General features: G+C 38.4%; 2 protein-coding genes across 10 annotated transcripts in view; one reads left to right on the top strand and one right to left on the bottom strand.

Moving 5' to 3' along the window:
• Positions 1-15,798, top strand: part of MTFR1 (mitochondrial fission regulator 1) — a 49,386-nt gene extending 33,588 nt beyond the window's left edge. For both annotated transcript variants that reach the window (XM_074318929.1, XM_074318930.1), the window contains exons 5-8: positions 10,778-11,001; positions 12,643-12,892; positions 13,348-13,516; positions 14,315-15,798. In XM_074318929.1, coding sequence (XP_074175030.1) covers positions 10,778-11,001; positions 12,643-12,892; positions 13,348-13,516; positions 14,315-14,383 — 712 coding nt within the window. In that variant the 3' untranslated portion in view covers positions 14,384-15,798. The remainder of the gene's footprint in view (positions 1-10,777; positions 11,002-12,642; positions 12,893-13,347; positions 13,517-14,314) is intronic.
• The window catches only part of PDE7A (phosphodiesterase 7A), a 97,491-nt gene continuing 92,193 nt past the window's right edge, over positions 10,619-15,916 (bottom strand). For 5 of the 8 annotated variants that reach the window (XR_002135769.2, XR_002135765.2, XR_002135766.2 and 2 more), the window contains one exon: positions 14,863-15,002. The gene's annotated coding sequence lies outside the window, so the exon portion shown is untranslated. Of the gene's footprint in view, positions 10,974-11,628; positions 11,835-13,435; positions 13,614-14,853; positions 15,003-15,916 lie in introns of those variants that run through there. The other 3 variants (XR_012491762.1, XR_012491763.1, XR_012491764.1) reach the window with 3 other exon arrangements.

The following is a 15,916-nucleotide window of genomic DNA, read 5'->3' as shown; positions in this document are numbered from 1 at the left end:
TTTCTGTATATTCCTTTTATTCAATGTACGACTGTCAATCATTGAAATGTATGTACCTTAATTGAAATTTCTGATGTACCAGATGTATTTCTGCTTACTTTTTTGCCTAAATAAGCAGTACTCACTTCTTCAGAGTTAGAGCAGTATCAAGGCTTCTTGAAGCTCTGCTCCCGGACTGTAGTCGCCAGTAACGTCCAAATAAAACTTTTATGTTTTTTTTCCTTTTTCAATTTATTTTTTTTCCCAGTTACAGATAACATTCAGTATTATTTTACATTACTTACAGGTGTATGGCGTAGTGGTTAGACATTTATATAACTTATGCAGTGATCCCCCCATTAGTCTAGCACCCACCTGGCACTACACACAGTTGTTGCAACATTATTGACTATATTCTCTGTGCTGTACTTTACATCCCCATGACTATTTTGTCTTAATCCTTTCACTCAGCTCTCCAACCTTCCCTGCCCCCCCATAATGCTCAGTTCTCTTTATCTGTAAGTCCGTTGTTTATCTTGTTCTTTAGATTCCACATATAAGCGAGATCATAGGTATTTGTGTTTCTCAGTGTGACTTATTTCACCTAGCATAATACCCTCTAGGTCCATTCATGTTGTCTCAAATGGTTAAGATTTCATTCTTTTTTATGGCTGAGTAATATTCCATTGTATAAATATACCACAGTTTCTCTATCCAGTTGTCTATTGATGGGCACTTGGGGTGCTTCTGTATCTTGGCTATTGTAAGTAGTGCTTCAGTGAACATAGGGATACATACATCTTTTCGAATTAGTGTTTTGGATTTCTTCAGATAAATACCCAGGAGTGGAATTGTTGGGTCATAGGATAGTTCTGCTTTTAATTTTTTGAGGAACCTCCTACTGTTTTTCCATAGTGGCTGTACCAATTTGCAGTCGGATCAACAGTGCACAAGGGTTTCCTTTTCTCCACATCCTCTCCTACACTTGTTGTTTATTGGTTCGTTAATGATAGCCATTCTGACAGGTGTGAGGTGATATCTCATTGTGTTTTTAATTTGCATTTCTCTGGTGATTAGTGATGTTGGACATCTTTTCATATGTCTGTTGGCGATCTGTATGTCCTCTTTGGAGAAATGTCTGTTCAGGTCCTCTGCCCATTTTTTAATTGGATTGTTTGTTTTTTTGGTGTTGAGCTATATGAGTTCTTTATAAATTTTGGATATTAACTCCTTATCAGATGTATTGGCAAATATCTTCTCCCATTCAGTAGGCTGTCTTTTCGTTTTGTTGGTGTGCAAAAACTTTTTAGTTTGATATAGTCCCATTTGTATATTTTTTCTTTTGTTTCCCTTGCCTGAGGAGATATATCAGTAAAAAATATTTCAAAGGGTAATGTCTGAGAGTTTACTTCCTATATTTTCTTCAAGGAGTTTTATGGTTTTGGGTCTTACATTTAAGTTTTTAAACCATTTTGAGTTTCTTATATGGTATAAGAAGGTGGTCCAGTTTTTTGTGTTTTTTTTGCATGCAAGCATGCATGCATATGTCCAGTTTTCGCAACACCATTTATTGAATAGACTATCTTTGCCACACTGTTATTGTTGCCTCCTTTTTCACAGAATAAATGAGCATATAGCATAGGTTTATTCTGTTCGATTGCTGTATGTGTGTTTTTATGCCAGTATCACGCTGTTTTGATTACTATAACTTTGTAATATAGTTTGATATTCAATTTTGTTCTTTCGTAAGATTACTGTGGCGATTTGTGGTTCCATATACATTTTAAGATTATTTGTTCTACTTCTGTGAAAAACGCCATTGGTATTTTGATTGGGGTTGCATTGAATCTGTAGATTAGTTTAGTTAGTATGGATTTTTTAACAATGTTAATTTTTTCTATCCATGAGCACAGTATATGCTTCTATTTATTTCTATCTTCCTCAGTTTCTTTCTTCAGTGTCTTATAGTTTTCTCAGTGTAGGTCTTTTACCTCCTTGGTCAAGTTTATTTCTAGGTATTTGATTTTATTTCATTTTTATATAATTGTAAGTTGAACTGTTTTCTTAATTTCGTTAGTGATAGTTCATTATTGATGTATAAAAATGCAACTGATCTCTGAATATTAATTTTGTATCCTACTTTACTGACTTCATTTACTAGTCTAAGTTTTTTGGTGGAATCTTTAGGGTTCTCATGTCATCTTCAAATAATGACAGTTTTACTTCTTCCTTTCCAATTTGGATGCCTTTTAATTCTTTTTCTTGTCTGATTACTGTGGCTAGAACTTCCAATACTATGTTGAACAAAAGCGGTGAAAGTGGGTATCCTTGTCTTGTTCATGATCTTAAGGAGAACACTTTTAGCCTTTCCCCATTGAGTATGATGTTAGCTGTGGATTTGTCATACACAACCTTTATTATGTTGAGAGTTTTTCCACTGTGCTGAGAGTTTTTATCATAAATGGATGCGGGTTTTTGTCAAATGCTTTTTCTGCATCTATTGATACAATATATGAATTTTATCGTTCATTTTGTTTATGTGGTGTATCATGTTAATTGATTTGCAGGAACTGAACCAACTTGTATTCCAGGAATAAATTCTACTTGATCATGGTGTATGATCTTTTTAATGTATTGCTAAATTCGGTATGCTAATATTTTTTGAGGATATTTGCATCTGTGTTCATCAGGGACATTGGCATATCATTTTTGTGTGCGTGTGTAATGTCTTTGGTTTTAGAATGAGGGTAATGGTTTCATAACACAAGCTTGGGAGCTTTTCCTCCTCTCAAATTTTTTGGAATAGTTTGAGAAGGATAGGTGTTAATTCTTTTTTCACTGTTTGATAAAGTTCACCTGTGAAGCCTTCTAGTCCAGGACTTTGTTGGACTTTCCATCAGTTTTTTGATTACTGATTTCGTTAGTAGTAATTGGTTAGTTCAGATTTTCTGTTTCTTCTTTATTCATTCTTTGAAGATTATATGTTACTAGGAATTTATTCATTTCTTCCAGATTGCCCAATTCATTGGCATATAACTAAGTAATATTATACTTCTTTGTATTTCTGTAGTGTCAGTTGTCACTTAGCTTTCATTTCTGATTTTATTTGGATCCTCTTTTTTTCTTGATGAGTCTGGTTAAGGGTTATCACTTTTGTTTATCTTTTTAAGAAACCAGCTCTTGGTTTCATTGATCTTTTCTACTTTTTTAAGACTGTTTCATTTGTTTCTGCTCTGATCTTTATTAATTCCTTTCTTTTACTCACTTGGGCTTTGTTTGCTAGTTTCCTTTAAGTGTAAGGTTAGATTGTTTATTTGAGATTTTTCTTGTTTCTTGAGGTAGACCTGTATGTCTATGAATTTTCCTGTTAGGACTGCTTTCACTGTGTCCCATAGATTTTTGGTCTTGTATTTTCATTTCCATTTATCACATTGTATCTTTTGATTTCTTCCTTGATCTTGTTGACCCAGTGATTATTTAGTAGCATGTTGATACAAGAGAGTTAACATGTCCCTAGGTAGACAGTGAGGTCCCTGGTGGAATAAACAAAGACAGTCATATCCTAAAACTCCAGGTGTTGAAATCACTCCTTTGTTCCAGGACATAATGTAACAAGGCCTTGAGGTTAATCATAAAATTCATTTTGGCCTGACAATTGGAGCAGATCTGATAGATAAGAGTGGGTTACTTTGCTAATTCCTTTAAGATGGGCAAGAAGAACAAATCTAGTAGATGAATTTCATTAGAAGGCACCAGTTCCCTTCTTCAAACAGCTCCCCTTCCCCAAGCAGGCAAAGGAAGGTGTAAAAGTAAGAGCTTTTGCCTCAGCCGTGGGGCACTCCCCATTGGGGACCCCCTCCCGCTCGGGAGCTGCAACCTCTTCTCCTGCCTCTAATAAACTATCCTCTTTTTAAAACTTTTTGCCTCTCCTTGGTCCATCTTTCCATTCTTCGGCTTCACAAGACACAATCTTGGCCCACACTCAGAAACTGCCGGCAGATCAAACATCACCTACATCGATGTTATTTAGCCTCCATGTGTTTGTGTGTTTTTCAGGGTTTGTTTTTTGTTTTTGTAATTTCTAGTTTCATATCACTGTGGTCAGAGAAATGCTTGATGTGATTTCAGTCTTCTTAAATTTATTGAGACTTGTTTTGTGGCTTTACATGTGGTCCATATTGGGAAATGTTCCATGTACACTTGAAAAGAATGTATATTCTGTTGCTTTGGGGTGAAATGCTCCAAAAATATCACTTAAATTCATTTGGTCTAGTGTGTCATTTAAGGCCATTGTTTCCTTGTTGATTTTCTGTCTGGAAGATCTGTCCATTGGTGTCAGTGGAATGTCATCGTCCCCTACTATGATTGTATGACTGTCGATCTCTGCCTTTATGTTCGTCAATATTTGCTTTATATTTAGGTCCCCTATGTTGGGTGCATAAATGTTTACAAGGGTTATATCATATTGTTGGGTTCACCCCTTTATCATTATGTAATGTCTCTTTTTGTCTCTTATTATAGTCTTTGTTTTAAAGTTTATTTTGTCTGACATAAGTATTGCTACCCCAGCTTTTTATTTGTTTACATTCACATGAAATATCTTTTTCCATCCCTTTGTGTGTGTGTGTCTTTCGATCTGAAGCAGGTCTCTTGTGGGCAACATATGTTAGGGTCTTGTTTTCTTACCCATTCAACTACCCTGTGTCTTTTTTTGGAGCATTTAATCTGTTTACATTTAAAATGATTATTGATACATAATTATTGCCATTTTATTATTCATCTTTAAGTTCTCCCCATTAAAAGAGTCTCTTTCCCACTTCTTGTAATTCTGATTTGGTGGTGATAAACTCACTCAGTTTGCTTTTTCTTGTCTCGGAAGCTCTTTCTCTGTCCTTCGATTTTAAATGATAGCCTTGCTCGGTCGAGTACCCTTGGTTGTAGGTCTTTGCTTTTCATCAGTTGGAATATTTCACGCCAATCCCTCCTGGTCTGCAGTTTTCTGTTGAGAATCAGCTGACTACCTTACGGAGCTCCCTTGTAAGTAACTAGTTGCGTTTCTCTTGCTGCCTTTGGGATTCTCTCTTTGTTTTAACCTTTGCCATTTTAATTATAATGTGCCTTGATGTGGGCCTGTTTGTTTGGGACTCTCTGTGCTGAGGATCTTCATGACCATTACTTTAAACTTTTTATCAGCTAAATTAGTTACCTCCTTTTCATTAAGCTTTTTTCCTAAGGTTGTATCTTGTTCTTTTGTTTGGGACATACTTCTTTGTTTCTTCATTTTGTTTGACTCTCTGTGTTGGTTTCTATGGGTTAGATGAAACAGCTACTTCTCCCAGTCTAGAACGAGTGACCTGTTGTAGAAGATGAGCCTTCTCGTTCAACCCTGGCCTAGCTCTTGGCTGTTCCTCAAACTTCTGTGATTGTCTGAGCAGCTTGTTTTCTTTTTAATAGTCCCAGGTAGTGAGGGTGTGCCAAGACCTGTCACTGTTCCAAAGGGGAGGATCTCAGTCAGTATCTAGATTCAGGTTCATTAGAAGCCAGACCTTCAGGCAGCACTTTTAAAGTATGCAAATATATGTAGTCCTGTGAGACCCCATGTGTAAGCCCTGCTAGCCACCAGAGCCAGGCTTTCTGGAAGTGTCACTTGGGCAGCAAACACAGAAATCAGGGTTGTAACAAGTGTATAAGCTTCTGGGAGATACTGTCTGGGAGATACCGTGAGCTGTAGTGAGGCAAAGGGAGGCAAAAATGCCATCAAGCAGCCTCCATTCCCTGAAAGCACCTCCGTAGACCTCTAGGTGTGTGCCAACCCTGAAGCCTGCACCGCAGGCCAGAGCTCCTGGACAAGTAAAGAGGCTTTCTTCTCAGAAAGACTGGGGATGTGTTTCGGTCTGCTGTCTGTGCAGTGGGGGTGGTAGTCTTCCAAGAACTGTCAATTGTTTCGGTCCCAGGGGACCCAAGAGAGCAAGACCTCCGCGCCTTCAGAGCCAAGTGATCAAGGATTGTCCCATGGGTGGCAGCTCCAAAAACTGGGACACCAGACCTAAAAACTGGGGCATAGACACATGTTAAACGTCCGCTCTGGGAGATACCGCTGCCCAGGAGCAAGACACAAAGGAAGGTAAAGATGGGGCCTGCAGAGGACGGAGAAGGGGAGAAGGCCTAGAGTTTTGAGGGGAGTCAGGGGAAGCACTTAAATTTGGAGCCTGCCAGCCACCATCCCCAGAACATATCCCAGCAGGCCCCTACCTGTGTGGAAAGTTCCCTGGGATCCCCTCAGGCCGATGCTTTAAGATTAGCAGATGATACTCTTCTACATAAGCAACAGCTGGGCAGGATGTGCTGCTTCTGTTCTGGACTCTGGGGAGAGAGTCCCAGCACACGAGCACTGTAAGTGCCTTTCTCAGCTCGCGGTGGCCCTGTTGGTTTTCACAGCTAGATGTTTTGGGAGCTCATCTCAGGTGCAGGCCTTGAAAGTTGGGGTGTCCGATGTGTTCAGACTCTTCACAGGAAGAAGCTGTGGGTTTTGAGTTTCCTCCTTCAGTGTGACCGGGGTGGGGTTTATGGTGAGATTGTGTCTCAGCCTCTCCTGCCACCTTTAGTGTGATTTTTTTTTTTTTTTTTCCTTTTTCCCGTTTTTGCCTCTCATTTGATGGGTAGTCATTGCTCAGCTAGGTCTTACGTTTTTTTCCCCAAAGAAAATTGTATCATACATATGTAGCTGTAAATTTGGTGTGTCCGTGGAAGGTGAGTTCAGGATCTTGCTATTCTTTCTTTTAAAATACAGGAGACTTGTGTTGAACAGCTAATGTGGTGGGTCCCACGTGGTCTGGGCCTGGGGCCTCCTGCCAACTCCCCCCCATAAATTCTTTCTTTCATGGAGGCTTCTCTCAGTCTAAATAACCTCCCCAGTCCAGTCATCTTTATCCAACTACTTGCTCACTTTGAAAAGATTGTTCGTTTTCTACCCAACTTCATGTTTTCAGAGATCTAAACTGGATCCTATCGACAGTCTGCTGTATTTTGATACCTTTCTAGGCTCTTCTCTAAAAAGGTGAGGGCGGGCCAGTAAAAATCATTCCAGGAACACCACCATTCCTAGGACACTGAGATAATTAAAAATAATAGCAGATTTTGAGTTTTCATTAACTGAGATAAGGGGAAAGGACCCCAGAGATGCATTATATTGAATTTAGAGTTTTTTTAAATAGTGGAGCTTAAAAAGCCTTTCATATTTATGGAAGTTGTTCTCCAAAAGCGCCAGTCCTTGATTCTAACACTGAAAAGATGAGAGAGCTAGATAATTAATTCAGGTGTACTGCACTCTGCATAGGGGCCTGTACCCTCTGCCGTCATCGCTTTGGAGCCAAAATCATATTTAAAAAAGTCACACTTTGGCTTTTTGTCTTCTGCTCTTGGGACATCCATACTTAATACCTCTTTTGGTTTTGTTTCATAAAATTGAATTATACACAAAAAATCTAAAGAGCATGTCTTTTAGTTTGGATTAATTCTACCTCTATTCTAGCTCTTCATAGCCTCTATTCTGAAGGATGGCAAAACAGGTAGTTCTGAGAAGGAATTATTTGTTGACTGCCTCATAAAGCAGGTGTCTGTGGGGAAACGTGACAGAATTGTCATAAAATCTAAACTTTAATCACACACAAGAATATTACAGAGCAATTCTTATTTCTGGTTTTGTTTTTGGTTCTCGAGCTCCTGTGATGTCAAATCTCCAGTCATTTCAGGATTACTTTCCTTTTTCAGCTTCTAAAAATGCATATTTAAACTTACACATTTCCTATAATTACTTTGTTTGAATCATAACCATCAATAGTATTTCACATAGCAAAGTGCAGAAACTACATAGTAAAAGTCATAAAAATCAAATAGACATAAAATACAGATGATCTGACACTGTCACTTAAATCATTTTGTAATTTTGCTAAAGACCCTAGCTTTTTTTTCTCTCTTACCCGGGCACAGTGGTATTGAAGGTTAACGAGTGCTTTGTCCTTAATTTTCAGTAGGTGGGAAAACAAAAGGATAAAATTTACTTGCAGGAGTTATGGGAGATATAGAAGATTAATTCTTCTACATTGTAGTTGCTGTTAAATATTAATTTTGGCTAGAAGATAGTTTCAAGAAAGTAAACTGTTCAAACATGCCATATAGTTGATAGCTTAATCCAAATTGTCTTACCTTGTTCCAGTTTGGGATATTTTAGAGTAAATGTTCATGGGATTTGAAGATTATCTTTCTTGAAAACGTTTAAAAACAAACTTACAAGCATTTAATACTTTTGGTTCCTGTGATAATTTGAGGTGGGGAAATGCTCTCTACTAAAATGACCAGTAGTTCTTGAATAAATACTATCACAGCATTTCTTGGTAGCACTAAAGATACTAGTATCCAAAATTTCATTGTATTTGCTGTTATAATGTAAATGTCATAAAATGTCTGCATTCACATACAATGTGAAAACAAACCATCACCCTCACTTCCAGATATGAATATATTCATTCTTTTAGGGATGTGAAAATGAAAGCCAGTGGGGGGAGAGATGAGTCTTTACCTGCAGATTCTGTGTTTTTCTCCCCTCTCTGCTCAGTTCCACTCCCACCCAGCTCATCCTCCAGGTGCCTCTCACCTGGTGACAGTGGTGGCAGCAGCGGCCCCCAGCCTGTCCCCAGAACACTGCTCCCTTCCTCTAAATTCAATCTGTTCCCACTACTCGTGCATCTTTGTCCACTATTGGTTTGAACAAGTGTGATTTTAAGTCTACATTTGAGATTTCTGTATTTTACCCAGATTGTTCTTAAGACTAGAATTCTATCATTATCACTATCCTACCTACCCCCAGTTCCCCATGTTCTTTCAAGAAATAGTTTTTAAAAAAATCATTCAGTATTGTTAAAAACACAGTTATCAAGAATATAGTTGAAGAAGCATATTAAATAAAAGTTTTGACATTACTGATATTACTCTATATAAATATCCCAAAACTTCATTACTAGACTAATTTCTGTCTGCTTGTAACTTAATGTATTTCTTGTATAGAGCTGTTTAACAAAATGGTTTGATCTACCCTACGAAAGGTAGGTAGAAAGTAGAATTTAGCCTCGTGCATCAACAAAGAGCCACAGTGATTTTAAAAAAATTTAGTATCTTATTATTGCAGGTTGGTTAAGCATATTTATTTAATCTCTAATTTATGTAACAGAATCTTTCAAAGAATATTAATATATTCAAAGCATTGGTACTATTCTGTATAGATGTTTTGCACCTTTGTCTAATCTTTGTGTACTTTTTAAGAAATTTCATTACCTTTTCCTTCCCCTTGTGGGGATAAGAAAGTGGTGATTGGAGCTTTGCAAGCCAAACACATTTTCCTATCCCACATATATTCCAAATAATATAGTTAGTATTAAAGCCGGTTGCTAACTAAGAGCTAGGACATTTATTCTCCATATATTTTTGTTTGATAACATTACAGGTAAAAAAAACAATTTGCAAGCATCTTCTGAGTATGGTAGTTCAATTAACATGGCGAATAAACAAAATTAGATATGAAGAAAAACACCTGAATTCAGTGCATAATACCATAACCTAAGAGTGCAAGATTTCCCCATTCAAAACACAGGCAGAATGAAGATCCAGTTAAAGAAAACTAAAATAGAATTGAATGTTAGTGTTGTATAGCAGTTAGGATTAAGTCTGACTGCATGTAACAGAGAACCCCCAAATAATGGTGACTCTAGCAGGATGGGGGTTTATTTTATAGTCTGGAGCTGACAGTGGCCCCCGAGCATCCTTAGGGACCGAGCCAGGCTCTCTGCCATCCTTCACTTCCATGTCAAGGTTAGCTGCTGGCTCTCAGGAGAAGAAGGGATGCGGATGAAGGAGCTTTTCGTGGACTCACCTCCCTGTCAGCAGCCTTCCTAGGTACTAGCTCACAACACTGCCTGCGTGCCTCGTTAGCCAAAACTCACCGCACGACCATATGAAACCGAGGGAAGCTGGGATATGTTAATTAATTTTATGGACAATTATACCTCAATAAAACTGGAAGGAAAAAAATAGGGCTTAGAAGGCAGGAAAAACTAATTGTAGAAAATTGGAAGAAATGGTAAATATACAAATTGACATTTCAAAAGAAATCTGAATTTTATTCTTAGCTCCCAAAGGTTTCCTTTGGGAGCTAAGGAGCAGTGCACATTAAAAAAATTCTCGACACCTAATTGATTAGTTACCATGTAGGTATCAGTACATGGGTTCAATTACTCTTTTTTCTCCTTTTCAGTTTCTGACGCTGTATTTGGCCCATACTGTTATAATGTCTTGCAATTTGATGTTATACATGGAAAATACTGGCATTGAAATGCAGAAGCCAGCACCCTGGGGAACGGCTAATGTATTATTGATTTAATTTTGTTGTCAAATATAACTAGTAATTAACCATTTTTAAGAACATTAAAAAGTGTCTTCACTTATTCCAAACCAAAGCATGAATTAGCAAAACCACTGTTGGAATCAGTGATGCCTCTTGATAGGATAGTGTTGGCTTGTGCATATTATCTAGAGATTAAGAATGATGGTAACGAGAAACCATATATGTATATATATCACACACACATTAGGTTGCCAAGTGCTTTATTGTTTTGAAACTTACAGGAGGGGATTTATGCAAAGTCAGCCTGAAAAGTGGTTCTCACGTGTTTTCTGATTAATTGGCATGATGACTTTTTATATTTTCTCTCAAAGCCTGACAGTCAGCCTTCTGTCTTCCTTGCAGGACAGAGGTCCAGCCCCTGCAGGACGATCCTCCTTTCTCCGAAAAGCCCCTAAGCAGGCCGTTTTCCTTACCGAACCTGTCTCCAGAAGAGCCTCCACTGAAGACACCACTGGCGAACGAGGAAGCACTGCAGAAAATCTGTGCTCTTGAAAATGAACTTGCTGCCCTCAGAGCTCAGATTGCCAAAATTGTGACCCTGCAAGAACAGCAAAATCTCATTACAGGTCAGTAAGTCCTACATTTGTTTAACCAGCAAACTGGAAATCTGGAGAATATCACTGATGTTGAAGTTTATTAGCAAGTAACAGCCATTGGGGTTGTTAGAAAACCAAGGGTCGGTCCTCTGCATAGTCCAGTCTAGGACCCGGTCGAATTTAAGTGGTTTTTGTTTTGAACAATCTCGATGCTGTCAGAGAGGGTGATGAGTGAGTGTATTTGGAAAACACTGACATTCCTGCGGTCGAATTGCTGCTCAGATGACTGCTCTGGGGAACTCAGTGGTCTGTGATACTGGCACCAACCCTCTGTCAGGCAAGGTCATCTCAAAACAGCACTCCAGGCTGAGTGCTGTTTCCTTACCTGCAAGTTCTGAGGCAAGTACTTCGCCTTTTACCTTCTTTTCCTGCTCTAAAATGGGGTAACAGTAGGTGATACGGAGTGATTGTGGGAGGAAATGTGGAGATGATAGAAAATGCCTTTCGTGCACAGTCGCTACTTAATAGGCATTTTTCTTGGCCAGAGTAGAAATGGAGTCAGGTCCTCTGACTCCTGGGCGGATCCTGTTTCTTTGGTTTGTGTGGCTCTGCCACTCTTGAGGAGAAACTACAGCCTTGAAATCCTAGTCCACTAACCTGTTGGCAGGTAGTATATGTTTTTCCTCGTGTTGTCCTGAGTGCTGATACCTCACTGTGTCTGAAGGGTAAGGACAGTCACTCCACCTCGGATCCACTTGCCGGGGCTCCTGGAGTTTAATGTCATCCAACCTGTACGGCCAAGGTGGACAGAGCGCAGATAAATGCACTCGGGTACCAAATGCCGGAGGCGGCATCGGTGTTACCTAGATGAAATCAGCATGTAACATTGTAAACTCCAACGGTCCTGCCCTTTTCTTAACTTTAAATTGCATTTCTCTTTCTCTTCTGCCAGACTAGGAAAAGTGCCATAAGTAGTGAGATAATTTGGGGATTTATGACAGGTCTTCTAGTTATAGTCTAAATCCCTGAGTAAAACTTTTTTGCATCAAAGTTTTTGCATCAAGTGCCCCGTAATCAGTATAGTTCGCTCAACAAAAATCTAGCCTCTACTAATGCAGAAAGATGAATTTCAAGGTTCTTATTTTATAACCATGTTAATTCTTATACTTAATTTCCAAAATCAGGAGTAATTAAGATAACACTTTTTTCTTCTTCCAGAAATTGGTTCAGCAATAAATTTAAATCTTTTCTTTCAAACACATTCTAGTCAAATGCAGGCTTTTAATGTTTAGAAAGTCTTATATGTAAATATGCTTAAAATGAACATAAATTTATCAAATAGTTTTTTGAAAAGTTATAGTACTAAATCATTTCATCTAAAAGTAGTTAAAAATCATGCCACAGTCAGACTTGAATATTTGATATCACAAACACACTCCTGTTAAGTAAAATGGAACTTTTCCATTTGGAGAATTTTGGGATTGATTAAATGATACCATGACTGAGATTCAGGCATTTAGATTCTAACCAAGTAACTGAAACTTCCCTTCTGCTTACATAACAGATTCTTATTAGGGATAATGTTTTCAAGCATACAGAGGTCCTTAACATAATAATTTTTATTTGCCCATCACACTCAGACTTAAAATTGATTTTTCCCCGTCTCCGTAGGTGATTTAGATTCTACCACTGTTACCCCAGCACCACCTTTTGTCCCTCCACCCCCGCCTCCCCCACCACCCCCGCCTCTACCCGCACCCCCCCAAAGCACATCTGCCATCGATCTGATCAGAGCGCGAAGAGAGAAAAAAGCGTGTGCTGGAAAGACTTCGGACAAGAGCAGCCCAAAGAAACCTGATATGCCAAATATGCTAGAGATCCTTAAAGATATGAACAGTGTAAAACTTCGGTCAGTAAAAAGGTGAGGATACATACCTTCTCTCGCTTCCCTCATGTTTCAATGTGCTGTAAAAGTACTGGGCTTCTAGAGAACTTTCAGTTTCTAAGTTTTTAATTTAAAACAGATGCCCCAGTGGCTGCTATACATAGTTAACTGAGAGATCAGCAAAATAAACATTTCCGGGTCACTGTTTAGTTTTTCTCTCACTGCATTTAAAGCCCTTTCATGTAAAGTCTTGTCAGTCAGCCTTTCAGTAAAGCTGCATGTGACCTGCTGTGATCGTCACTGGGCTTGTGGAGCGAGCCACCGCCATTGTCCTGAAAGAGCTTAACCCGTGCTCTTGTACTGAGCCTTAAATCTAGGGTTTTCATCTCACTGCCATCAATGTTTGTCAGTGTCTTTATTTTTTGTGAGGCTACGGAAGTGCTGTCAGCATATTGAAATATGTCCCCTTGGTTTCTGTTCACTTCTCTCAGATCAGAACAAGAGCTAAAGCCCAAACCGGTGGACACAACCGACCCTGCTGCCCTCATCGCAGAAGCTCTGAAAAAGAAGTTTGCGTACCGGTATCGAAGCAACAGCCAAGGTGAGGCCGAGAAAGGAGCTCCACAGCCTGCGCCGGAGGCCACATCCGAGACCGTGATGGTGAGTGTCGGGGCCACCCACTTCCTTCCCATCCCACATGCTAGTTCCCACCGCTGCTGAGCCACCTGCGTTGTACCAGGTAAGTCAGCCGTGTCCTCTGCAAGATTCAAAAGGATGTTCCACGATTCAGCCCCTACTTACAAGCAGTTTCCACGCACAAGAGCATAAAGAAGGAAGCAACAGTTAACCCCTAGTTTCACTAAACATTTCCAATGGTAAAATTTCCATGCTGTGTTTTATGTATATTTAAGCATAATGAAGTTAAATTTAGTATAATAAAACTTATATCTTAGGACAACATATATGTTGTGATATAGAAATTCAAGGTAAAGAAAGATCGCTTTTCTCTTGGGCACCCTGTGCAAGTCTGAAATGGGTGAGATTCACCCTGGGCCTTGCAGGATGGGGGCCATCTCTTAGGTGGAGATAAGCAGATGTCACGGAAACTCCTGTGCTTAATCGGTACATTCCCTTTATTCATGGGGAACATGTGCTTATCTATTTCAGAGAGGCAGCTCTCTTAGAAATTCTAGCATTTTTTAAACTCTTTAGACACTGAAAAGGAAATGGTGGTATTGCCAAACTAAGCTAGGGTCTTGCTAAGACTATCGTAGTTTTCTTTTCTGTCATGTTTATAACCATGTGTCAATTCATAAAGATTTTCACATTATCTGGCTGTGTGGTTTTTCTCATAAAACATCCCAACCCTTTGATCCATGACTGGGGGGGGCAGGGTACATCATTACTGTTACATGAACCAGTATCTTTATTTATACCTTTTGTTTGTTTCTCTTCTAGTTTGGGCCCCACATGTTGAAATCTACAGGAAAAATGAAGGCTTTGATTGAAAATGTTTCAAGTTCCTAGTAGACAGTAAGCCAAGAAAGACTGTCCTGGTTCAGTTGTTGGTTTGTTAGGGCTGTTTGGCTAGTAGAAATCAACACTATTTAGTAAATACTTGAATTTAGTATTCAGTAGTCTCCTTTTAAATCTTACTAGAGGATTAAGCAATAACAAAAGCACTCTAGGTTTGCTTTTATGAGAAGGTCAGTTCTGAAGTTTTCCAGAACATGCATGAATTCTGACATTGTTTTTAATGTGTAATGTTTAGATTTCCAATCTTGAAAACAATTATACAGACTTGTAGATGTGAGTTTTTATTTCTTAACACTATCTGTACAACTGTTCTATATGCATAATTTGGATATAAAACAGTCTGTAAAATTATATAATGAGGGTACTGTTATCATTTGTTTTTGGTGATCATTTACTAAGTGATGGAAGAGCTGGCATAACAGTTTGTTGGAGTGAAATATCTGAGACTGGAATCTTCTTACCTTGCGCAGAACTATTACACTCTCTCACATGTCTTGGAGACGGGTTGAGCAGGACCCGGATACGCTCACTGCTAACGTTCCGTAATGCTTTCCTTCAGAAAGGGAAGGCGGGGACCACGAAGCCTGCTTTCACCTCAGTGCCATCAGTGCTGAGGAGGAAAGCGTAGTTTTCAAATAGTGAATCTTTTTTAAGTAAAAAGCTATTTTCATTTTAATAAATGGCATCATAAAGATGACTTGTTGCTAAATTAATACTTACGGAAATTGTCAGCATAATGGAGTTTACTATTTTGACCAATTTAAAAAATTTTTAAACACTGAATAGGCGAAAGAATTTCTTCTATGTTGTTCGTCACTGGTCAGAATGCTGTTCTCTTGAATTACATTATGCACCATAAACCTTAGGTGTTATTAGAAAGTGGAGAACTGTCTTTCTAGGGCTTCTAATGAATTGCTGTAAGTGATCATTTTTAAATGCTTGATAATTTTCATGATTTTCTGTATTTGTTAAACTCAGCTATATATACTTAATGCCAGAATCTCCTACTATGAGTAAATAGTTGGGTTTATTATTTAAATATAGTTTTAAAAGTTGTATTTCCTTGGGTGAGGGGGGTTGGGAGAGTAGATAGACATTCACTTTTAAGTTATTGGAAATATGTGCAATGCTCTGGATATTAGCAAATATTAAGGTAATTTACATGGTTTGGCTATTCAGCTTAAATTTGAACCGTCTCTTATTTTACACATGCTGTTTGATGTACACTGTTTCTGATTGTTTTATATGGTTTAAAAATTCTGCCTTTAAGAGAAATTCAGAAAGTTCACCTGACATATTTTGACCTCCTAAGAAATTTATATTTGTATCAGTATTGAGTTTTGGTCAGTGCTCCAATATAAGGAAGTTACTGTTTTGAAATAAAGCAAACCTTTGTTTTCCTTGGACCATAAACTTATTTATGTAGTTATTTTACGATAGGTAAGATTATTTTATATTGCACATGTAGCTTAAAGAATTTGCTTTCTACATTTTTCAAGTGGAAATATATTCCTTCATTTGTAT

Source organism: Rhinolophus sinicus, linkage group LG14 (genome assembly GCF_036562045.2).
Source record: "Rhinolophus sinicus isolate RSC01 linkage group LG14, ASM3656204v1, whole genome shotgun sequence".
NCBI lineage: Eukaryota > Metazoa > Chordata > Mammalia > Chiroptera > Rhinolophidae > Rhinolophus > Rhinolophus sinicus.
This window is presented reverse-complemented; position numbering and strand designations above follow the sequence as displayed.